The sequence below is a fragment of the Phoenix dactylifera genome, chromosome 6 (assembly GCF_051530095.1).
Source record: "Phoenix dactylifera cultivar Ajwa chromosome 6, Ajwa_hap1_PhDact_Kaust_v1.1, whole genome shotgun sequence".
Classification (NCBI taxonomy): domain Eukaryota; kingdom Viridiplantae; phylum Streptophyta; class Magnoliopsida; order Arecales; family Arecaceae; genus Phoenix; species Phoenix dactylifera.
In genome coordinates, this window is record NC_143195.1 from 37,178,828 (window position 1) to 37,203,809 (window position 24,982).

The following is a 24,982-nucleotide window of genomic DNA, read 5'->3' on the forward strand; positions in this document are numbered from 1 at the left end:
CTTAAGAGAGAGGGAGGCCCACCAGGTGGTGTTTTTTTCGTAAGCACGTATAGGAGGTATTTGAGATGGGCTGTGGGCTGTGCGTCTTCATGTGTTGACTGGACAGACACTGATGAAATGGGCCTTGATGGACTATGAGGTGGATGCAATGAACTTGTGAATTGCTTCCACTCGTAGCCATCAACTAGATCTCTTCTCGCGTGTTTCTCGAATAGTAAGCAGATGATCAATTGAACCTGTTTCTAATGGGCTGGCACAAACGGCTGAATGGGTTGTAGGATTCTTGAAAAAAGAAATGAGAAAGCAGTGATAGCATTAATTATTATCATTTGATTAAACAATGTCGATGCACCTTTTTTAATTTTGAAAGAAAAAAACAAAAAAATTATTTCTTATTTTAAAATTTAAATTTCAAAAAAATATTTCCTTTTTTATTTTAAATATAACTATGTTTGATGTTATTACTCTTTTTGAAATAAAAATGTGGTCTTGGTGGTGGTGCTAAAGGTGGTGGTGGCAGTTTAAGTGTTCACTGGGATATTGGAGGCGGTTGCATGGCTCCTTTTGTGTCGGGCGGGGGGAGGTGGCTTTTAGAGGATTAGATCTCTTCTTCTTCTAGAATTTAGATCTAATCTCTCATTTCAAATCCTAACTCTCTCAAAACCTTCATCATCTTCCTCAAACCTCAACCCCTTTCTTATTTTTCTCTTTTATTGGTCATTTATAGTTTGCTTAATATATTGCAGTGTTGTCCCTTTGTGAAATAGGAGATCAAGGTTGAAGGTATCCTCAATCTTCAACGTGAGGAGCTATTCTACAAGACTAGGTCTGTTTTCTTATTTTCATTCTTTTTTTATTTTAATTTTGTTATTAAAATATTCTTTTGTTAGATCTGTGTCGGACTGTTGGTTACTTGGTTGTGTAGATGAATAATTTTAGTAGGTTGTCTTTGTTGGATACTTAGATCTGTGTTGATTTCTAGCATTTGATTTCATACATTTGGCCTTTTGTTAGATACTTAGATACTTAGATCCGTGATCTGTGTATCTCTATTTTTATCTCTATGAAAATTCAACTGTTGTTTAATTGTTTCCTCCTCAAAAAATGATGTGGGCCTTGAGTAGTCTTGTAGAGTAGTGGTATTGGTGAGGGATTTAATTTCAGCCTTTCAGGTATGTCCTCATTATTATTTCAGCTAATAATTCCATTCTATCTTCAACCATGCAATATCTTCAAATTCTACTGGTATTGGTGATAGTTCATTGTTTGAGAAAGTAGATGTCAGACTTATGTTTATGAATATCTAATGTAGAAATGAATTGATGCAACTAGTTCTTGAAGTCATTGAACAAATTATAATTGATTAAAGAATCCTTGATGTTTTCTCGATGCATATTCAATATACTGTTGTTTTCAAATAAGCAACTCTTTAGGCAGGGATCTTCTTCTATAAAAACTCTGAACAAATTTCACAAAAAATTGAGTCTAGAATACTTACCACTATCCTTCTTAAAGATGTATTTACAAAAAATTGAGTCCCGAAACCTTCTAATATTTATCCCCATTGTGTGATGTTTGAAGGTAACAGTAAATACAGATCGGAGGCTATTCAGGCTAGGTGGATTTGCTCAAGTATATAAAGCTTACATTGACAGCAATCCTGATGATGTGGTTGCACTAAAGGTTATTCCTGCTCTCATCTGCATTTTTTCTTGGAGTTGTCATGATTTTTCAGAATTATATTTTACCTGATTATCCTTTTTTGCATATTCAAAAGCCTGCATTTCCTTGGGAATTCTACATGTATCGCCAACTTGATAAGGGCAACTCTGATGTTGAGGTCTGATTACCTTTTAATTCTATCTATACCATACAACTTATTGTTATTAAATGTTGCTTATGCTTGAAAACGATTTTGTCAGAGACCATGCTTTGGATTTGCTCGTAAAGTGCATATCTTTTCTGACTTGAGCATTTTAGTTTGTGACTATTTATCTTATGGAACTCTTCAGGTTACCACATACTGAATATTGTTGGCCAATATGTTCTAAACTCTTACTTCTACAACCTGAATTTCTTCTAATATGTTCATTTGCGATTTTTTCTACTTTTATCTGTCTTGGATACATATGAATATCAAATCTATCTCACTTAACACCCTCGTGCGGGATGCTATCAATTTGCTTACTTTTTTTTTGTCTTGTCACATGATTATATAGCTGAATGAGATGTTCGTCTATGGGTTAAAAGGTTCCACCTGCCTGAAGCTGAACTGCTTAATGGTTGGTTTTGCTTCTATCCTTTCTAGATTTTTAGACCCATTAATTTCTATCAATTCATTTTAACTTATCTCAACATTTATGTTTATGCAGGTTGTGCTGCGATGATTGGGTTTTTTATGGCTTCCTTCGTGGATAGCTTGACAAGCATGGGTCTTGTTGATCAGATGGGTAATTCCTTTTGCAAAACTCTATTACTTATAGCTGTTGCTAGGGTGCTGCTTATAAGAAAGAATGAAAACATTGATACTCTGAAGAAGCTTCTTGAGGAAACAACCTTCTATGACAAGTAGTGGCAAGCAACTTGGCTGGAGGATGAAACCCCTAGTGTTTCCAATAAAGAGTAGTTTGATGTTCATCTAGGAGTCACTCTTATTTCATTTGAAGGCTTTCTATTGTATATTCTTCTCATTTTTTTCTTAGTACCATTGTAAAAGATGAGCATGGTGCCTTCTAACTGTTGTAGCATAAAATGTGTGATCATATTTTGCTTAGTATTAGTTTGATTTGTTGTCGTTAATCTTATGATTTAGTTTGGCAATGTGTAATTAATTCGTCTGGTAGGGTTCATGCCAAGAATTCCTCATTGCCACATATTAAATAAGCTGGGTTAGACTACATACCTATTTATTAAATAGGTTAAACATATCAGATTGAGCTGGCCTAACAGGCCAGATTCTCTATTTATTAAATATAACATATTTTAGATTGTAATCTTTGATCGATTTAATAAATAGGTCGAAATCTGTGTATCTTATCCGATCCGGCTTGATTGCCACTTTTATTATGCACGGGTTTATTAACCTCACAGCCTTACTGAAAAAGTCTTTGTTTCCACTGGACAGCAGTCAGCATATCTAAAAGAATACTGACTTTTAGGAAAAGTGACATGTCGGCCAATGCACACGTGGAGCCACGTGATTGACATCCAAACTGCCAAGGGTTCTTTTTTCGGTATGTTCCCATTTGTTCACATGTGTGATTCCGACCCCACTCGCCTCCAAACTCTCACCAAGCGGCAGGGTAAGCGCGCTCACGGATGAGTTTGTTGGATCCTGTGCGCGATGCCTTTCAACAACGGGAACGCAAACCGATAAGTACTGACGGTATTTATCACCGAGAGCTTCTATTTTCAATTTTTCCCAACATCAACTTTGAATTTTCCCAACAACAATGATGGATGTATATTAGAAAAAAAAATAAAACTTTGTGATCAAAAATTCAAACTCTAGAGTAACTGTAGCCAGTAGGTGCCATGATATATTTATTTCTCATGAAGGTGATGGCAGATTGGACTGGTTCTAAAGATGCATCGGTGGTATAATCAATTATTATTCTTTGCTTCGAAATATTTAGACAATGGTAAATGTAGGTGTTGTTTTCTGGACTCAAAATATTTATATATAGGACAATAAAGCTGTGGATTGAATGGTTTCGAATATGGCAAATTATTATAAATTTTCTAAATCAGTGAGAAGGATCTCTAGGATGCTTCAAAATTTATTATATTTTATTTAAAAAATATAATTATGAGTTACCGTTGCAGAAAAAAAAAAAACCTTAGACAAGAGAAAAATAAAAAAACCCGACTCCAAAGAATAAAATAAACGGGCGATAGAGAAAAAGTGCAGCCGGCAGCGACGAGAGAGCCGACGCCAAGAGAAAAGTTTAGAAGTTTTAGTTTTCCTTTTTTTTCTTTTTTTTTTTACGATTGAATACCAAAACAACCGTAATCGCGACACAGGAAAAAAATAATTTTTTATTTTTACTTGTCCTTTCTTCCCCATTTCCTCGCGCACACTCTCCAGTCTCCCCTCCATCTCCATTATTTTTACTTTATTAATTAATTCCATCCACCCGCACAGCGGACGAGGACGCGGACGAGGAAGCAAGTCTCCCTTCGAAACCAGCTTCAAACAAAGTCTCCTCCTTTGTCGGTTTCTGGTTGAGAGGATCGACAAGAGGATCAGGGCTCCTCCCCCTCTCCGACCATCTCCCATCTTTCCTCTCCCTCCTCAAATCTCTCTTTCCCCTTCGATCCGTCTATATCTCACCCTTTTTAGCCTTCTCCTTACTTGGAAGTTTTGAGCTTTTTTTCTTTTTTGAGGGGGTAAGTATTCAGCGTTTTGGGATGTGTTGATGGTAATCTCTTTGAGGCGGAGGAAGAGGAGGCGATGGGCTCGTGCTTGTCGTGTGCCGCCAAGGTCAGCGGCTCCAACAGCAGCAACGCCTCCGCCGCCGGCGTGCAACAGGGCCATCCGGCGGCGCAGAACCGACCGGGTAAGCAGCAGGACGCGGCAGGGAAGGTGCCGTATGGGAAAAGGACCGACTTTGGGTACGACAAGGATTTCGAGAGCCGGTACGCGATCGGGAAGTTCCTGGGGCACGGCCAGTTCGGGTACACCTTCGTCGCCACCGATAAGGCCGGTGGGGAACGGGTGGCCGTCAAAAGGATCGACAAGAGCAAGGTAATTCCCCAGAACCTGGGGTATTTATTTTTTCCTCTTTTGCAGAAAGTTTCTTTCTTGCTGGATTTTTTACATATATTTGATTGAGTGACTTAAACTGGAGATTTGCATTGGTATCAGAGAGAAATACATATTTCTTGATCCTTAAGAAAAGTGGGAAGATCATGATACTAATTCTGCATAATATAGTTTTGAAGTCATGCCTTTTGTTTTTCCTTCGATTTCTCGACTCCCGCATGCATTGATGCAAGTAGTTAACTATTTGTTGCATCAATTTGCACTATATTGGTACATTGGAATTCCCTACTTAATCACCAACGAAGAACTCACCCCCATTCAAGCTTCAAATCAGTGTGGATGCCCTGCATAGTTGCATCTGTTGATTATGACAGATGGAGGAACTGTTAGCAGTAATTCTTGTGAATTTGTAGTCTGACAATGGAAATGCTGCGAGTTTACTACTATCTAAAGTTCTTTTAAACAAAATTAATATGTGTTGCAATAATACTAGCTACAGAAATTTAGCCTATACCTTGCTCCACAAAAGGATCAAAAGATAGCATACCAGAAAGGTACACTACATCAAACAAAAATTATAGACCAAACATTTGATCTTTCAGTGCTGAGGAAACTTCTTATTATCCTTTTTATAATCCTCCTAACTTTATTGTGTAGACCAGTTCTAGATTTATGTTATAGTTTATGTAGAACCCTCAAGGTTTAACAATGTATGATTCCTGGAAAGGCAATCAAGGTTTCGCTGATCGTCTCGAGCCACTACCATGTTATGCAACATCCATTGCATGTCTGTTGTTCCAATCTAGAAAAAGAAGCAGCAGTTCTTCCCAACATCCCTACAGCACCCAACTTCGCCCAACCAATTCTATGGAAAAAAAAAAAAGGAAAATAGTCGGGCGCAGCAAGAGCACTTCCTGTAGGTAGTTGATCCAAAGGTGCTTATGCACAAATGCTGTATGGTTTGGTGTAACCTCATACTTGCTGTGCCAATAGTGCACTATTGTTGGTACGAACTTACCGAAGTGTGTGCATATCGGACAAGACATGCCATATGACAAGTGGCAATAAATTTCTCGTTTCCCTTTATTTTAAATAGAAAAAAGGTCATCAGAAAGCATTTTTTAAAATAGAAAGCTGTTATAAATCTTCTCCTAATCTAAATCTAAGCATGCACAATTGGACAAGTTTAATCAGAAAGTACCTGCATCTTAGGCTATTGTTGCACATATTGCTAATCCTGAGTAAGTTAAGTAACATGCACTTCATCAAGCCTTGGAATGTCCTAAGGATTTCCATCATTAATTTTGTGTGTATGAATTTTATCTCTCTATTATTGATGATGAAATTTGTTCTATTGTTTCATTTTCTTTTCAAAAAAATACTGTTCAATAGTTTGATGTGTTTATTTATTTGTCTTTTGTCTAATGATACAACAAGAACTCCAGATTGAAAATATTTCATGCATTTTGTTTACAAGAAAAGCTGTTTCCCTATTGTTTATCTTTTGGATGAAGAGTATCACTCCCCATTGTTTTGGCCCCCGAAACATGCTGATAAGGTTACATTCCCAAAATTTGGAATTATATAGATAATGGCCTCCCATTTTGAAGAAAGAAAAAGTAAATGAAGCCAAGCAGCTCACATATATGCTTTTCAGCTGATTTGTATTTTACAATGGCAGAACAGTTGTTACCATGTTTATCAACTTTAACTACCAGTAGAGAATATTTGAATTTCATGAGGCATCGAATTACCTGCTCGTAAATATTTTATTGATCGGTATAACGTGTATGTGTTTCTTGGAAGATGGTCCTTCCTGTTGCTGTTGAGGATGTCAAGCGTGAAGTGAAGATACTCAAAGCCCTTAAAGGACACGAGAATGTAGTCCACTTCCATAATGCATTTGAAGATGATTCTTATGTTTATATAGTTATGGAGTAAGTTTTCTTATCATTAGACTACTTGTCTTGTGCAGTCATGTTTCAACAGTCATTTGTCTAGACGGTAGTATCTTTCATTGACCCATTATGGGGATGTTCATGATTTTATGTTCATCTGCGTAAATGAAACTAAAATATAACATGATATACAGGAAACTGCATTCTGCTTGTCTTTTATGATCACTATCAAACATGATTTGCTTGCTTCCTTGTTTGTAAAAACATTTCTAGAACTGTCACATTCATTCCTGCTGTTTCTGTTATTTGTTTATAACCAGTAAACTTTTGCTGCTGAATTCAGATGTTGTGTATATGGGCCATTTTATTGTTTTGATATGGTAAATCTTAACATGAAATTTTCTAAGAAGTGTTATCTTATCTTTCTAACGAAGAGATAATGCAAGGTAAATTCTTCTTTACTGGTATATCGTCCAACAGGACCACCAGTTGGCGCCCCTCTCCCCAGTGCATGCGCTGGGCAGAGATTCCAGGTTGATCCTGGAAGGTGGCACTCATGCTGTATTTCTTGAAAAAAAAAAGGAAAAATGAAAAAAAAGAAGAAAGAGGTATATTGGTAATTTGCTATCTTCAGCTGAAGATGTTTATCTTGGTAGACATTACAATACTTCATGAATTGGGTATGTAGCATATATATCAATGTAGGATGTGCAAAAAATACTATTTTGTAGTGCTCCATGAGCCTCTTAATTGTTTTAAAACCTATGATTACCTCAAAAGGTCAATCTGTTTGATCTGTTACTTGTTAAAAAATGTAGGACAGGCCAGGTTAGGATAAGGTGCTATTTTGTAAAAGACAACCTAGTTTCAACTAATTGTAGCTCAACCTGGATGGCTAGAGGACCTTTTGCAGTCCACAGGCTTGTTTATTTATATCAATTTCTTTATTTGAGTTGTCTGGGTCAATCCATGTTTACATCGTTGACCTGTGGCCTGGCCACCAAATGGTCAGTGTTCAGGTATGTTTTAGAGCAACTCAACAAGCTGTATCTTGGTGTTGGGTTTGATCTCAACACTATTCTTTGACTTCTCTGCTGAGAGTATTTTAAAGCTTTTACAGAGCAAACCTTATGTTAGCAGTTCCATTGTTTCAGAGGTAACCATGTTCTCACATTTTTGTTATCTATTCTGCTTGTTGAGTTATACACTTATTCTACTGAAATAGCAACTAGGGTTTCCTTCTTTAAAAAAGGATGGTGCTGATGACTTTTGCCTTGTGCACTTTTTATCAGATTATGTGAGGGTGGTGAATTGCTGGATCGAATATTGGCCAAGTAAGACTGCCTACTTTTCTTTAAATTAAAAAAAGAACTCATTTAAAACAAAAAAATCACATATCCTCTTATGCAATCACAGTTATCTTTCAAAGTGTAGATGTGAATGACTTTTGTTGCTTAGACTCCGTTACCTGTTAATACTTTGAGCACCTATCTAATAACTTTTTAGCTTAACCGAGCTGATCTTGAACAAATTTTCTGCAGAAAGGATAACCGTTACACTGAGAAAGATGCTGCAATAGTAGTGCGGCAGATGCTTAAAGTTGCAGCTGAGTGTCACTTGCATGGCTTGGTACATCGAGACATGAAGCCTGAGGTAGAGTTTGAATGCATGAAGCAGTTGTTAGAAATTCTGATCTAGGCATAGTTGAAGCTTGTTTTGTGTACTAGGCAGTACAACACCCTACACATTTGACCTTTGCAGAACTTCCTTTTCAATTCGACAAAAAAGGACTCTCCTCTGAAGGCAACAGATTTTGGCCTTTCAAATTTTATCAAGCCAGGTGTGCATAGGAAGCATCTTCAATCTTTGTAAACTTCCATTGTTTTGTTCAATCTGTGTTTCTGCATATTTATGTGAATTTGGAAATTTTGAGAGATGAAATAGTTGATATGTAGCTGTATAGATATGACATTTCAGGTATGGCATTTTTCAGGGAAGAGATTCCGTGACATTGTTGGCAGTGCCTACTATGTGGCCCCAGAAGTACTGAAACGTAGGTCTGGTCCTGAATCAGATGTTTGGAGCATAGGTGTCATAACCTACATTTTGCTTTGTGGAAAGCGCCCCTTCTGGGATAAAACTGAGGACGGAATACTCAGGGAGGTAAAATCCATTCAAGTTTCTGGGATATTCTTATCAAATCATATGATCATAACCACCCCAAATGTGATGGTGACATTAACGTTTGTGCTGATTTCTTACTATTTGCTTGCAATGCTTTGCTGTTGCAATAATAAAACTTGGTCCTGGGTTGTGTAATCATCTTCGGATACTAATTTTTTGGATTACTAATAATCCTTTAATCTATAGAGATGCAATTTAACAGCTCTTGTAAATTTCATTGATATGTGATGAAAACTGTGTATATCATGTTCTTTATTTAGCTGTCATTACGTTGGTTTGCAGTATTGTTCTTATTCTGTTGGTTTGCAGGTGCTAAAGAACAAGCCAGATTTTCGTCGGAAGCCTTGGCCAAGCATAAGCAACAGTGCCAAGGATTTTGTAAAGAAGTTATTAGTGAAGGATCCTCGCACAAGATTGACTGCTGCTCAGGCTTTGTGTATGTATTAATTTGAGCTCTTTAAATTTTAGTCTAGGCAATCTGTCGAAGATACATAATGTTTCCATTGGTTGTTGTATTACAAAAAACATCTCTTCTGAGGCTTTGTCATGGAATTCTGTGGGAAAAACTTGTGTCTAGTGCTATCTATTTAAATATTTAAAATGTTTTCTCAAGCTCGTATAAATGATCTTGTACTGTGAAATTTCAATCTTTTTTTTTTTACATGTTATTTCTTTTCTTATCTTAGCTTCTTTACTGATGTGCTTCTGACCTCTTCTCCCCCACTTTTGCAGCACATCCATGGGTGAGAGAAGGGGGCGATGCATCAGAAATTCCGTTAGATATATCTGTGCTTAATAACATGCGCCAATTTGTGAAGTACAGCCGTTTTAAGCAGTTTGCACTAAGGGTAAACAAATTTGAACTATTTCCGAAAATTGAAGCATAAAACATTATCTGTACAAGTATATTGCAAGTATCTTGTTTGGAATTTTTCTATGGAATGAGCTATGCAGGCATTGGCAAGTGCACTAAATGAGGACGAGCTGGCTGCACTTCATGACCAGTTTGATGCAATTGACGTGGATAAAAATGGTGCAATCAGTCTTGAAGAAATGAGACATGTAGGCTCTTAATATTCAGCATGAAAATTACAATCTCCACAAGTCATTTGATAAAGTCTGATGGTGTTCTTTGCAAATTTGTTTTTCCTATGTTTAAAAATTCATTACCTTCCAGCCATTAAGGATTTATTTTCATTCCAAAAAACTTTTCCTCTGTCTCATGACTTCATTTTTCCAGGTCATTCCCTGTTGTTGAACATAGTATTTCTGAACCATCTATGACATATTTGTAGAGCTGAACAATGGACTTTCTAATGGCTGATTTCTACATTTTCCAATTAAATAAAACATCAATTTTGGCAATTCTTTCAAGTATTTTCATTCTGTAATGTAGCTGTCTAGTGTAGTTTTTTTTTTATTTCTGATTGATAAAGAAAAATAAAGAAAACTTTAAATTTTGAACTATGCTAGATGATTATTGTAAAGTGTATAATTGCAATACTCATCTGACAATTGCAATCCCCCACAAAGACCATAGAAATCTCTAGATGCCTCCTTGACCCATGATGAAAGATAAAACCAACACTTCCTATTGAGGGCTCTGGAGTTATGTACCTGCCACTTAAACCCAGCCTACAAAATAAACCGCTTTTAGGTTTTCTATATGGAATGGTGCAGTTCTTTGACAAAACAACCAGTTCATAACTTCATATTGCTGTCTAAAAAATTGGGACCGAGGAACTAACAGTTGATCCTTTACATAGTTTATCACTTTTAACTGGTATGGAAAATATCATCGTGGTAAGCATCTATAAGGGAAGAAAATGATATGCAATCTAAATTCATTAAAGTGCAGAATGTTTTCTTTTTACAAGTCTTCATTCTTCTGGAAAACTAAAACTTGAGTCTTTACATGCCATCAGAGACTGCTGTGCTGACCTCTTATTGTTGATGCTATTAGTAATAATGGGAAAAAATCAATGAGATTCAAAATCTTTGTACACACTCAAAGTTAGAGAATGCAAATTTTTCTTTTCAAAACCTCTCTAGAGTAGTGAAGTAAAATATGCTTTTTTCTGCATGCTGGAAAGGCATTCAAGAGGTACCGAATCAGATGTTATTGAACACCATTTTAAATTTCATTATTATTTGTTGGTGCTACTCTAAAGATTTTATTGTCAGTGGAATTAGAAATCTTTATGAGATCGCTAGTGTTTTGATCAGGCTGGAAGCCTCCTTGAAGTATTGGCTATATACTGTTGTTAAATTTTGTGCCTGTTTTACTGCTTTTGCTTTATCTTGCAATTTTAAGGATGTGTTGAATCCAACTCACGACACATAAATCAGCAAACTTTTTCCCATCTATCTGTGACACCTAGCATAGTCAAAAAAGCAGAGTACATTCTATCAACCACATGGTGCACATCTTTGATTTTGTCAGAGAATGCTGCCTAACTATGATACTGGATATTAACATGAATAGAGGTTTGGTATGAGATACTGTGCAGTTACTCAACATTTGTTAAAGACAACAGAAATTCTTTGGATTTTGAGATATCTATGTTAAGAATGTGTTGGTTATGAAGGTCATGTATACATTTCAGTTATATTGTGAAGACCCTACTGGAGCTAAACCTCATTGACATGGCTAAAAAATACCAAATGTCACTTCTGTTAACCACTTAACCTTATCCTTGATAGTAGAATCATATTTGCCTGTCTAGTTGAACTCGTATTATAGTAGTTGACCTTCTGCACTAGCATGTCTACCATGTCCACTCTTTTATGTTTCTTATATTTGCTCCAAGCTGGTACACTAAAATGTGCCAAAATGCTTTACTTACATCCTGGAACCTCCATGTCTCTACTCTTTTCATATCAAAGGAGGGGGTTGGAGTTTATAGTTACCTTGCTAGTAGTTGTAAAATGGTCGGACCCAGGTCGGATCCATGCTATGTCTGCATCTAAACTCGATAAGATAGGAGTGCGAATTCAGATTCGGATCCATCAACATGTGTAAACTCCTACCTCAAATCCAGACTTGATTAATAGTTAGATTTGAGTTCTGATTTAAGAAGTTTTGAGGTTCAATTTAGCACAGCTTGTATCCTATGTTTCTTATTGCTATTATTTTTTATTTTTTTAATAAAATTATGATTTTAAGAAAATATTAAGTACAACAACCATGAACAGTAATATGGTAAGTAAATTGTTGGTTTTAAAAAACAAAATCGAATCAATTCAGAAACAGATTTAGGTTTCCATTTATGTTTGATTTGATTCAAACGGAATTGATATTTGAGTGTTGGCTAGGATTTGGTAACTGAAATGGCAGTGAGCGAGAGTTCAGGAATCAATACAGGTCAGATAGTCAATCCTAGAGTTAAGGGATCAATGCAAATCATGTAGCCAATCCTCTTTATATTCCTATATTTATAAATATTACATATATGTAGCATGTGTATATATATACGGTTTCGGGTTTTCATATATGAAGCAGCTATTTGCAAGTTTAATCCAATAAGTAATCAGATTGTAAACCTTGATCAAATAAGGTTATTGGAAACTTAAATTGGATGGTTATCGGATTATTAAAATATAATCAGATAGGCTTGTTGAATTTTCGGGTGCCATTTACACCCTAGTTGACATGATGTCGAGAACCAGGTTTATAACTTCAGTGGAACCAATTTTGGTTCATAAAACTGAAACTGCATTGAATAAAATATTTTGCTTAAGGTTAAGGTTAATTACTATATCCCAACTCATTACGTTAATTTTCATTTTTGGAGGTATCTATTTTGAGCCTTTAGATTGTAAATTTCTGCTTTCCTGCAATGGATACACAAGTGGTTTATTAGCACCTCTGGTCCGATTTCTAGTATATCCAGTACCCATGCACCCTAGAAAGCATACAGAAAGCAGACTGGAACATCTGGATACCTAAATTTCCCACTTCTACACAGTTCTTGACCACTTATATGATGCCTACAACTACTAATTTTAATAAATAGTATTGGCATCATTTTGACAGATAAGTATGTGAATATCATCCCTAACTCATATACACTTCATAATTGCAGTGATTTAATGTTAACAGGAAATTATTTATTGTTTTGTTTTGTGCTTTTTAGCCTTGACCACAAGTCATAATACCCTCTCGGTACAATGATGTTAGAGTCATGGGTCCATACTCCTTGCATCATAGTTTGCTTAAAAAGATAGTGATAGATATCCTTCCTGCACCTCGCATCAGCATATCTTCTGCATTACTCTTTGTGAAATATCTAAAATTTCTGTAGTTTAGAAGATCATTTAGAGGCTATTGCAACAAAATCCAAAATTTAAGTGGAGAGCTATCTCCTGAACAATATCAGATTACTTTTACGAGAACATACATCATGAAAGGACTACGCATATTTGGGAAATAGGATTCTCTTTCAATGATTGTCAGCTGGAAAATGTAATACTTGTTAAGTTTCTTCTGCAATGAGTATTAGGTATCATCGTTGTTAGAACTTTTTACGGAAATATAAAGGCTCAATCAGAGAGTGGCTTTCCTTCTCACATAACATGTGGAGTCAAGATTCGTCTTCTTGGTACCGAACCCCGTATCGGTGCTATACTAGCAATGTGTTAGTACGGTATAGTACGGGGTCTTTTTGGTGTACCGAGTATCAGTACACCATCCATACCAGATACCAGTACCAAACCGGTACGGTACACCCCATACTGTTTGGTTCAGGCCGGTACAACAAACTATATTTAATTGGCATGTCCTGGAAAACTCTTGTTTTCTTACTTTCTTAAGGATCTTTTCCTATGTGGGGTTTTGTGGTTGTTTTATGAGTCACAAGAACAAATGGTGATATCTAGCTTGTACCAGTATGAAAATTGTACTTAAGTTCCTCTAAGAAATGACCTGTTAATCTGTAATCTGCTTATATTAATGCTATTGATGAGTCTCTTAGCAATCAGACCAACATACATTTATTAGTTTAGCATTACTTTAACCTTTTGCCATGAAGTCACTGGGAAGTAATCAATTGCTATTAACTTTTGATTAAAGTTTATGCAAATCTTATGCTTTTCAATTTAGAGTCATAATCGTTGTAGCAATTTTGTCCAGGCTCTTGCAAAAGATCTCCCTTGGAGATTGAAGGGACCTGATGTTCTAGAAATTCTTCAGGCGGTAAGCCCATGCCCCTACAAACTTTCATTCCGGTGCTATGCTTCCTTGAACATTGAATAATATAGTATGCATAAAGGATTCATGTCCAGACAGTATTGGCAGGCCAGTATAATACCATTTCAGGAAGAAAATGGTACCCAGTATGTGTGCGGAACACCAGCTGTCTCTCAAATCGAGACGTCCCGGCCATCCCAATTGCATCCCAATACAGTTGGGTTGCACTAGGACAGTCAAGATGGACAGACCTGGACATATCTTTTTCCATTTTATTTTTGTTAATAATTGTTTCAATCTGTCCTAACCATACTGTCCAATCCCGATTTCATATTGTCCTAGGAGCAAACCAAGATGGGCCCCGGTACCGATATTTAAACCCATGGTATGCACTTTCCTGGCAGGGGTTTCTACTTACTGATATTTAAACCCTCGGTGTGCACTTTCCTGGCAGGTGTTTCTAGTTATATGTTCTGATAGTTGAAACAGAGCAAAGATTTGGCATTTTGGGGTTAAAAGTATATGTAGAAACAAAATTGACTTGCCTTATCTCTAATTATGTTTTTTGAGAGATGATATATTGCATAAGAACAGAAATAAAGTCTACATTTTATATGTATCTGCACTTTCTAAGTTTTTCTATGATAATTTATTTAGTTGTAGGACTAATGACATTTAGAAGGTACCAAACAAGTCTGAGTGTTTAGTCTAACAATTGTCCTAGCCGGCTGACAGTCTACATCAGATATATCTGATATATTTTCGCCATCAAACTTGACATAGGTATGTTTATTTTACATGTTTGATAATTTATAACTGATGAGTTCATATGACACTGAAAGCTTCTATCTTGACATGCAAATTTAAGGTTTTATGGATCGATAATTTCATAGCACAAGCCGCAAGTTGATATAATATATTGGTGGACTATTCTTACCATTTGTTGCTACAATCACTAGTGCAGCCATAAATTCAATGTCCATAGAGGAGAACAAGGATGTGACATGTAGTTGAAGTGAGAAGATGAATGACTTGGTACATTGTAGGAAATAGTCAAGCAATTGTATATTCCTTATTTCCTATAGACATTCGCTATCAGATGGAAATCATAATCATAACTTCCTCACTATGATATTCCATCCATCCCAGTTCTAAAAGAAAATAACATAATTAAAAAAAAAATCTTGTTTTGCATGCTCTGTGGTGGATGCATGGGCCTGAACAATTTTTGTCCTTGTTCATCCTTTTGGAGCAGATAGACAGTAACACAGATGGACTAGTAGATTTCTCTGAATTTGTCGCAGCAACCGTGCATGTGCATCAGTTAGTGGAACATGATTCTGAAAAGTGGCAATCAGTTTCGCAATCTGCTTTTGATAAGTTTGACATGGATGGAGATGGATATATCACACCTGAAGAACTTCAAATGGTATCTTTGCCTAATTATTATTGTTCTGGTTTAAAAACTCTACAGCACGATTGCATTTTGAATTCTGGAATTTTTTGATGATGTAGATTAATACCAAGCTTGAGACTAAGTTCAGTCCCTGTATAACACTGAACAACTTAAAAGTTTCAATTAGAACCTGATTCTCACTTGTGCTACTATATTTGCAGCACACATATTTGAGGGGCTCCATTGACCCACTACTAGAGGAGGCTGACATTGACAAGGATGGCAGGATAAGCTTGAATGAATTCCGCCGACTCCTAAAAACCGCAAGCATGAGTTCACGCAATGTGCCCAGTCCTGCTGGTGTAAGCAACCCTCAAAAGTTGTAGCTCAAAGGGAGACTGTCAGTGATTGACGAGGGAGTGAGTTGATGCTGTCCCCTAAATTTAAGGATTCATCTTATGGGTCTAGCTTGCACTTGTTTGCTCATGTTACCAATTGCAATGAACCACCAGAAGACCCGAAAAGTTTTCATTTTTAGGATTGTGCGGAGAGACCATCTAAGTCATGAAGAGGGCAGTCACAACCAACTAGGTAAATGCTTTTATCATGTGGTGTTTTATCTCCACATAGTTGTACATTGTGTATGGTAAGGGGATTCTTTCAGGTTTCACCAGAAATGCAATGTGTGGTTATGCAGATATACTGCAAATTTGTGTTTAGAATTGTAACATGGTCGAGTACAGACTTTTAGAGAGAAAAAATAATGTGTCTTTCCATTAAACTGTGAGCTGTGTTGTGCTTTCCTTCGATTCTCACCTTGGTTATACTTCGGATATTAAATCGGAGGAGCTTAGAAGCAGCTTCTGGAGCTCCCAGGATGCTAAACTTAGTTTTGAAATGGTCTCTTCCAGTTCATCTCATCCATCGACAGGAATCAATCTAAAAGAAAACATATGGCTTGTTTGACTAAAGATCTTGCATTCTGCTTATTTAGATTACAACTGGGACAAAGTGGTCTCTAAACAAATCAAAATCTCAGGCACATGGAACTTACAGGTGCACATGGTTGATGATCCACCTGTGAGACCGTTGCTTCTCGTTTCAAGTTGCCTTGCAGTAGCCTGATTTGCCTATTCACTATCAAATTGTGAAACAGTGCAAGATGATTCCTTTTGCAATACTAGCTCGAGTTAATATATAAAGAGATATTTGACTAACTCATTGATGTGATAAATCTGCATGCATTTCTCCTAGCTCTCTTTTATACTGTTTCTAAATTATACATCTTGATGATGAATCAAGATTATCTATCAAACTGATAGCAAGTTAAGATTAACTTTGACCATATTAACTAAGTCGGGTCGAAAATATTTTCTAAACCTATCCAAGCGAACCTAATTCGTTAAAAAGAGCAAATATAGTTCCACCAAATGGTTGGTAAATCTGGCATCTAGGAGCTTATCTTGGTCGCTGCAGTTTCTGCTTTAGTGTGTAATCATTGCTGAAAGACTTGGCTCAACATTATACAAGGAATTGTTGAGAAATCACTTAGCCTGAACTAAGAAAAAAAAAAGGAGATATGCCAATTATGAACATGCACCCAAACAAAATGAACTCGTGAACAAGGTAGCTATCAAGCACCCTTCTTAAGCTTTGTACAATTCTTTTCAAAATCTCACTATCGTATAAACTCAATACTGATCTGACCAGCAGATTAAACAGCCATAAAGCCTAAAATCATAACACATACGGTGGTCGCAAGAATCATAACACAGTATGTGTGATGAAGCAATCGTGCAAGCCCACAACCAACACGGTACGCAAATCAATTAACTGTTGAACAAATGACACTTCTCTTTTTCTAGGTTTGTTTCCCCTCCAATTATCTTAGATGCAGTAATGCCTGACCAGCTCCAGAACCGGACTGCAGGATACAGTGGATACCAGTAACAATTCCAGGATGAATTCCCAGTCTTCTCCTTACCCAGTTTTCATTCTTGCTTTTCCAACTCCCCCATCCTCTCAATAATCGCCTGCACATTTACAACAAAAGACAAACTTATCTTGGTTTTCACTCAAAGTAGCTCAACTATTGCGAGAAAAAATAGCTTATTTTTTGCATGTGCAGAACTTCATATTACTTGGGTGCCTGAATCATATAAAACAAACAAGAAAGAGCAGAAGACAGAAATGGGGAAGAAAAGTTACCAGGCTTTCAGAGCTCATTTAGTTAATGATGTTGCAACTGCTAGTTTATTTGCAATGGCAAAAGCAAGAACTGGATCATTTTGGTGCATCCAGAGCGCCACAAATATTCCTACTTATGGCCAACAAATGGAAATTTCAATTTGACTGTTCTGCTAGTTAATTGATGGGCCTAATAAACTGAAATTTTGCTACATCATTCATCAGTTTTATGTATGCAGTCGAGTACCAGCCATTTCTGGTTCCACCGGCCAGTTTGTACCTGTACCAGCTATATCAACAGAAATTGCCAAAATTTTTTGACGCTAAACTTGCTAGCTGCTAGCAAATAAGGTTAAACCAAATTAATTTTCATATCTATCCTACAAGTTTTCCCATTTTATCCTGATTTTTTATTTAATAAGTTTTGGATTTTTTATTTTATTTATTTAAACAATATATTATTTATTTATTATTTTAGCTATTTGAAACCAATTTATATTTTGCATAAGTTTTCCAATTTGTCCTGATTATTTATTTTAATAATTTTTCTCATTATCACTTTTTCCAATTTTGAAGTTGTAAATGTAATATCAGTCATGACATATTGACCGGTATACTAGGTGAACCAGAGAATACCAAGTAATAGTTGTAACTGGTAGGTAAGCAGCTAAATAATTATATAAATGGTGTGCCCGATGAGGACCAGGTACAGATTTTTGTGCTTTTCATCAGTTCTCTGAATCAATTCTGAAAATATAACAAAATATAAGAAAACATTATGTGGATATAACCTTAAGACAAAATGAGTGAAAACAAACCAATCAAAAAAAAAATGACCATAACTAAAGTAAAAAAAAATGAGTAGATAGCTAAGACATGGTTCCATGAACTCATACAGATGGATGGGCTTCTCAATATTTAAAAGAAATGTTTATAGAAACCTTATGTTCATCAAGTTGTATCAAATTTAGACTAACTTAAACTACTTGGTAGGACCAAATGTTCTTGACAAGCTTTCAACATATGCACATACATGTAAAACCAGAAAGAATAAGCAACAGGGTATCTGAATCTGATAGTTACCAGGACAGATATAGCTAACTTCAACAAGAAAAAGAAAAACAGATACAAAAGAAGACTAACAGATGATGGCATGACTGATGAGCCAAAGACGGTCAATAAGTTAATTGTGAAAATAAGCATTCTCAGGAGGCAAGATCCAATAGACAAATAGTAATCAAAAAAGATAAATTTTAAATAGATTTAAGTGCATTTTCTACAACAGACTTTTCTAAAAACTTTGCAGGGATGAATAGTCAATATTCGGCAAACGGAGGTCACCTTCTTGCTTGTTTCTTGAAGCTCCCCAGCAAGAATGAACTCATCCAATATGAGATATACCTTCACGGGTAAAAGTATATAGTGAGTGAAAATTAGATGGTTATTTCATTTAATTAAGTCTAAAAAACATAAAATAAATTTATCACAAAAGGCTTTGTTGTCTCTAAAAATTAAACTTTAACCAATTAGTCTGTCAGAATGCCTAGCTATTCCAAACTATCGAGATATCTTTGTTTCCTAGTTACACAAAACTGGTGTAGAAATTCAGTTCATATTGAAGAAGCATAATTTTCTAAAGCCCTTGTGACCTCTAGCTTACTACAGCCATTTGGTACTTGCAACAGGAGACTCATAAAGTGGATCCACCCATTAAAAACATTTAACTGATAATGCATAACTAGATCCCTAAACCAATCAATCTTTTAAAAGAATGTTGCAAGATAAAAGAATACTATGATTACATGATCATATCTAAAAGGATATATGCCAAGGAAGTAAGCAACAAATCTTGTTCATCCACAAATAAGAATAAATCAACAAATAAAAACAAAAATTCTGCCAGCTTAAAGAATTATTATGTTCATCATACGATAATTCAGCTCAAGAAAGACAGCTTCCACTTTAATATCAAGATGCATTAATATGGAAAATCAGTATAAAGGCAAAGTTACAAAATAAGCCAACAATAAGATTACTACAATTTAAACTATAAATGAGCCGCTACTGAAGATAATTGAGTAAACTAAACCCATGTAAAGCATTTTAGGTTCATGAAGGGGGTACAGACCTTGTGAAAATTAAATACCAAATCTAGTTCACACACATTGCTGAAAAAATGATCCAATATCTCCACAAATAAATGGATGCACTCCAAATATGCTAACTCATTGTCGGTGATATCAACACACATTGAAAAGAAGAGTCCTGCATATCTTCTGTAAATTATCTTGTGCGTCCGGAACTGTAAGAAAAAATGTGCCAAATTCAGCACACAAAAGTGATAATGCAAAGCAATAAAACAGTAAATCAGGATAACATCTGAAACATGAGAAGGGATTGAAACTTTCTAATGTAAAAACAATCGCTCAGTATGATAACCTGCATGTTATGTACAGAATCAAATCAGCAATTGGTCAGTCAACACCATAAATCTAAAGATAAATAGTAAATGAATTTCTTATTTCAATGTTAACAGATAGATGAACACATGTATAAAAGCTTTAAAGATGGGTGGATGAAGTGGAGAGGTGCTCCTTTGCTGTTACTAGATTGAGCAATGCCTCTGCTATATCAGGGAAAATTAACAAATCAGCAATAAGGCCACCAATGCTGTACTAATCAAGATGGTAAGCGGAAGCCCACAAACTGGACAAACCCTAGTATAACTTGGAAGGAAGCAACAAAAATAACAAATATTAGAAGAAGCATAGAAGTAGCACATCGAGACAACTAATTGACATGCTTGCCATGTGCAGCAAAGATCAAAGGATGCAGAAACCACTAAAAAATTTTACATATCATTATACCAAGTTTTGAACTTTGAAAAATCCGATGGTTGTATAGTCATCTAAACTTTCATTATCATGCCTATTTACCCAACAACAAATATGCCACCTTCCCAACAATCTCAACACCACCTTTCTAGTCCCTCTCCCCCACCCCAATCACCTAGAAAAAGGAATATAGATTTACCATCTTCATTAAATGTAAAAGATTATAGTCAATATAGAACACAAAACAGATTATGCCAGTTAAAAGCAACTATTACATTTCTTAGACATGTCTAAGATGAGTAAACTATTGAATTTCAGAATCCATTTCAGCAGTATGCTGATTTCACCATTGGAAGTCAGTCATATGCTTATTCTTGAACTTTTGGGCAGCAAATGAATGTATACTATCTCTGGAACAAATACGTATGCTCTAATAAATATAAGACAAAAGCTTGCCAAGATTTATGTGCAACAACAGCAAGGGGTGCATTTTGAATGTTGCTGGCAGCGAGCCACTAATTTTAAAGCTTGAGGGCAGTGGATGTGATTTTTCCTGATAGATGGCAGGAAGGTGCTTACCTAGGTTCGTGGATCCACTAAATCAACAGATTCTTTAGGTTCCCCTAAATAATTCCTTAGAAGCTGATCAGATTTTGATTTTTAAAAGAAAAAAATAAAACTATCACTGGCAAGTTTTTGCATACAAGAATCCTTTTACTTCAACTAGTAGAAAAGGGCATGCAGATTTTCTAAGGGCTGTTTGATGCCCATAGTTTTTCTAAAACGGATAATAATTATAAAACATAATTATCTATAAAACAGGTTTTATGAAAAACAGGAGGAGACCTATTTTCATAAAACTCATTTATCATGTCTTTCAACTTCCTAGATTTGGTATAACAGATTTTATAGAAAACAACCCAACAACCATTTTTGCAATATTCATTTGTTCTTAATCTTTTGTGTATTCCTGTTTTAATATAGCTTATCAACCAAACAGCTCCTATATGAATTTTCTCCTATTTTTCTCCTCACTTGTTCTTTTCTTCTCCTCTCCTTCCTTTGAATCAGAATGGGTATTAGACCAATATGCTGCTTTAGAAGCCAATTTCCAGATCTAAAGAATAAGCTTTAAGACTTAAATTTGATGTAAAAACAAGGCCTCAATGACCCCAAAGTCTTGGATCAGCTTGTACTGTTTTTGTATTGAGCTAAAACCAATTCACAAGGTAATCATTGTACTGGGTTGAACGAGTTGGTACCACCAGTTCATAAGTTGGTTTATGGAACAATTTCTCCATAAAGCAGAATAGAGAGATATTGACATTGAAAAATTATAAGCCACAAAATGGTACTCATCGATTTTCGACCCTATAGCGGCAATCCATGACAATAAATGGATAAAACTATGAAAGATAGGCTCTATCAAATTGGAAATGTGTTTGTTGGTTCCAGATCATCCTAGGTCAACAATTGTTTAGTTCAAGACAATCCAACCAACTGCCAGCAGCCAAGTAGTATTGGTGGATGACTGAAAACTTGAAAAGGCAAACAAAAAAACTTTTTAAATGCACAACGATGGTGATCTTGGCGGTAATGCTAAACTAAATACTTCAAGCCAATCAAAATTAGATAGTATCCATCTTACTACATGTACAAGAAAACCCTAAATGCTACAACTAGTAATTCCACCTACTTTATCTCTTGAATGACTGTCAAATATTAAAAAAAAACATCATGAAAACTCCAAGGAAATCCTCTTTTTTAAAAAAATTACATGAAGGTTGCCTAACAATGTTTAATGGATATTTTAACAGCATCACCCGAATAATGAAATTGAAAAGGGATAAACTTCTTTGAGACCAACTAATTCACATAGCCAACCCTTAGACTTTCAAATCCCCCAACTAGTAGCCTGTGCACCGAACTGTTCAACCATAGTACTGTTCGAAACATCTGGCCTTCTGATAAATAATATTTTATGCCCAGATATACCTAATATTTTTTTCCAGGGACCAATTTGTGTGATAGCTTTTTTTTCTCTTGTTGAGGGTTTTCAAGTACAATATCTGATAGTACAACATCAATTTCTACACACATAATGCATCCTTCAACAAGTATTTAAATAATTTCAGAAATTCTATGTACAAAACATTCTTCCATATGCATAATAACTGCGTATATACCTATTTTATGTTATACATACAAACTGGGTTATTCTGTAAACCTAAAATCATTCCTTTCAAACCACAAATTAGAAGCAGGAACAGGATCTTGGTTTCCTGGTCCCTTTAACACTTCATTTCTCATTCTCTGTTTTTACCTTCCCTTTTGCATATTGGACTAGCATATCATTCTATTTCGAATTATAGTAAAAAAACACTTACCAAAGCCAATTCTCCCCAATGTTCCCATTTATGTCCTTGTGTTTTGTGATGTGACCTTATAACCAATTATTATGTTTGACAATCAAATGGGCTATATAAAGCTATCTCAGTGTAAGTATACCAAATACATAAGTAAGTTGCCAGCTTGAAAGCATCTTTACCCTGACCTACAACCAAATCTATCAACTTCATAACGCCATCAATCCATGTTTAAATTGTCACAAGTTTAAATGTTTAAATCCATGTTGTGGTGTGAAATAGTTTCACAACACAACATATATACCAAAGAAGATTCATGACGAGTTTGTTCCACAGAAAGTCCAAATCCATGGATCCATACTATCTATACAAAAAATGGTTTCGTGATTCCAGTGGGCGGAAGGCATCACCCTCAATTTCTCCCTTTTCTTATCGATCTTTTCTATTAGGCTAAAACAAAACTGCGCTTCTATAGACATTGGCATCTGATTTAGAAAAAAAAAAAAAAACATACAAAGAAAAAACAACAAATAGGGTTTTGGAAAAAAAATTTCGTACCTCAACAAAGTTGGTGAACTTGGGATCCCGATTAACCACAAGCCGATGGACCTGGGAAATCCAGAGAAGAAAAAGAAATGTCATTTTTAATCTAGAAAACAATCTGAGGAAAGAAGAAAGTTACCACCTTTAATCAAGAAAATTTAAAAGATCAAGAAAGTTTTCTCAAGAACACACACAGAGGGATCAAGAAAGGGTTTGAGAAGAGGAAAAGGAGAATTACCTCGTACTCGACCTTGTGCTTCTCGGAATCCTCGAGGGGGACGTAGTACTTGGCCAGGCGCGTCTTGCCCTGCCGATTCTGCAGCAATATGAAGCGGATCTGCCATTCCGATTCGATTCGATTCCATTCGATCGTGCATCACATATCAAATCAAAACAAGAAAGATTATTTGACCAAGAAGAAGACGCAGAAGGTGGAATTAGGAGGTACCATATCGTTAGGGGGACGCGAGAGACTGGAAAAGGGGATTTCCGGTTGGAAGACGGACGAGGGCTTTTCCCGGTACCGATCTCCGGGCCGAGTGTCTTCCCTCGATTTGCCGAGTCCTTCCTGAGTTCCGACCGGCCTCGTGGACCTTTCGCTTCTCGCTTTTCCACCCTGTCGCTTCACGTGTCGAAGGGTTCTTGGATCGATGTCGGTGTCCTGCGCTCCACGCTGTTAGCTGCGTCAAACGAGCGAGCCGTTCGTGAGCCCGCTCGAGTTCGGACCAAACTTTGACTCAGAGCGGCTTGCACCGTTTGCAGAGTGACTGAGCTAAAACTCAAGCTTAGCTTCGTTGAACTCGACTTGATTCAACTCAAAATATAAATATATAAATAATTTAGATATTATGTTTTATTTTTAATTATTATTTATTTTATAAGAAATATTATCTATATATATATGCATTATAATTAATATAAATTATATATACTAGAATATATTTCAATTATAAAATTAAAAATTATTAAGATTATTAGCTTCGATTGTATAAATGAACATCTGGAAAGATTCTAATCTCTCACTAGATATTTTAGATGGTTTGCGTTCAAGTTCTAATAAAAACTAAATGAGTTGGTTCAAGCTTGTCTCGACTTAATTACAAAACAAACCTAAGCTTGAGATAGATTTAGCCTGTTCGGTTTATTTACACCCATGCATGGTGAATGATTGTGTGGCTTTTATGGAATAGGTTTATCTTGCAGTTGCGAACAGATTGACAACTACATATCACACGAAAAAGCAATTACCATGCAAGAGAAGATATAAAAGGGCAGTGTTGTGGTAGTTTGTTTTTTTCCAAAACACAGGCATGCACAATAAAACACATAGTTGATTTAAAACTTCTGTATTTCTCTATTTGTTGACAATTAGTATTTGACATGATGCATGTTGTCGATAAAAGAAGGAACAGAACAGAAGTAGTTATACTTGCGTGAGATTTCTATGTTAGAGTTATGCATTTCATATTTTTTAGCTTTTCATGTTGAATTTCACTATTACAAAAATATTTTTATATTTCACCAAAAAATATATCCCAACTTGGCATTTATAAGTGGTTGTGAATTAGCATATGACCTGCATGATATATGTGGAGTATGATTTTTCTCCTTTTTCAACTAT

The 24,982-nt window shown here is 35.8% G+C and overlaps 2 protein-coding genes across 10 annotated transcripts; one reads left to right on the plus strand and one right to left on the minus strand.

Moving 5' to 3' along the window:
• Positions 1-508: 508 nt before the first annotated feature.
• LOC103703874 (calcium-dependent protein kinase 18-like) lies at positions 509-16,212 on the plus strand. 9 transcript variants are annotated; one of them, XM_089923662.1, is made up of 19 exons: positions 509-583; positions 747-826; positions 1,582-1,683; positions 1,778-1,840; positions 2,220-2,282; positions 2,373-2,450; positions 3,125-3,385; positions 4,145-4,747; positions 6,572-6,702; positions 7,956-7,997; positions 8,205-8,316; positions 8,425-8,503; positions 8,657-8,826; positions 9,157-9,283; positions 9,580-9,695; positions 9,802-9,909; positions 13,979-14,041; positions 15,291-15,464; positions 15,653-16,212. In XM_089923662.1, the coding sequence occupies exons 8-19, from the start codon at positions 4,454-4,456 to the stop codon at positions 15,815-15,817; spliced, it is 1,581 nt and encodes a 526-aa protein (XP_089779788.1). In that variant the 5' UTR covers positions 509-583; positions 747-826; positions 1,582-1,683; positions 1,778-1,840; positions 2,220-2,282; positions 2,373-2,450; positions 3,125-3,385; positions 4,145-4,453; the 3' UTR covers positions 15,818-16,212. The 9 variants fall into 9 exon arrangements, with proteins under 9 accessions (XP_089779788.1, XP_089779790.1, XP_089779789.1 ...); XM_089923664.1 differs by having other exon boundaries at positions 518-583; positions 1,589-1,683; XM_089923663.1 differs by having other exon boundaries at positions 560-583; positions 3,128-3,385.
• Positions 16,213-17,049: 837 nt separating this feature from the next.
• Positions 17,050-24,000, minus strand: LOC103703875 (AP-2 complex subunit sigma-like). The gene is made up of 6 exons (XM_008786899.6): positions 23,810-24,000; positions 23,600-23,698; positions 23,377-23,427; positions 19,747-19,920; positions 18,960-19,019; positions 17,050-17,464 (listed from the first exon to the last, which is right to left on the minus strand). The coding sequence occupies exons 1-6, from the start codon at positions 23,810-23,812 to the stop codon at positions 17,423-17,425; spliced, it is 429 nt and encodes a 142-aa protein (XP_008785121.1). The 5' UTR covers positions 23,813-24,000; the 3' UTR covers positions 17,050-17,422.
• Positions 24,001-24,982: the final 982 nt, after the last annotated feature.

Bases quoted from the DNA above. Each gene is read 5' to 3' on its own strand.
- LOC103703874 (XM_089923662.1), top strand. From the start codon at position 4,454: ATGGGCTCGTGCTTGTCGTGTGCCGCCAAGGTCAGCGGCTCCAACAGC. The intron at 4,748-6,571 runs GTAATTCCCCAG...GTTTCTTGGAAG, and splicing joins AAAGGATCGACAAGAGCAAG to ATGGTCCTTCCTGTTGCTGT. The intron at 15,465-15,652 runs GTATCTTTGCCT...CTATATTTGCAG, and splicing joins CACCTGAAGAACTTCAAATG to CACACATATTTGAGGGGCTC.
- LOC103703875 (XM_008786899.6), bottom strand. The intron at 19,921-23,376 runs GTACGAAATTTT...TTTTTCTTACAG, and splicing joins AGTTCACCAACTTTGTTGAG to TTCCGGACGCACAAGATAAT. The intron at 19,020-19,746 runs GTCTGTACCCCC...TTACCCGTGAAG, and splicing joins TGGTATTTAATTTTCACAAG to GTATATCTCATATTGGATGA.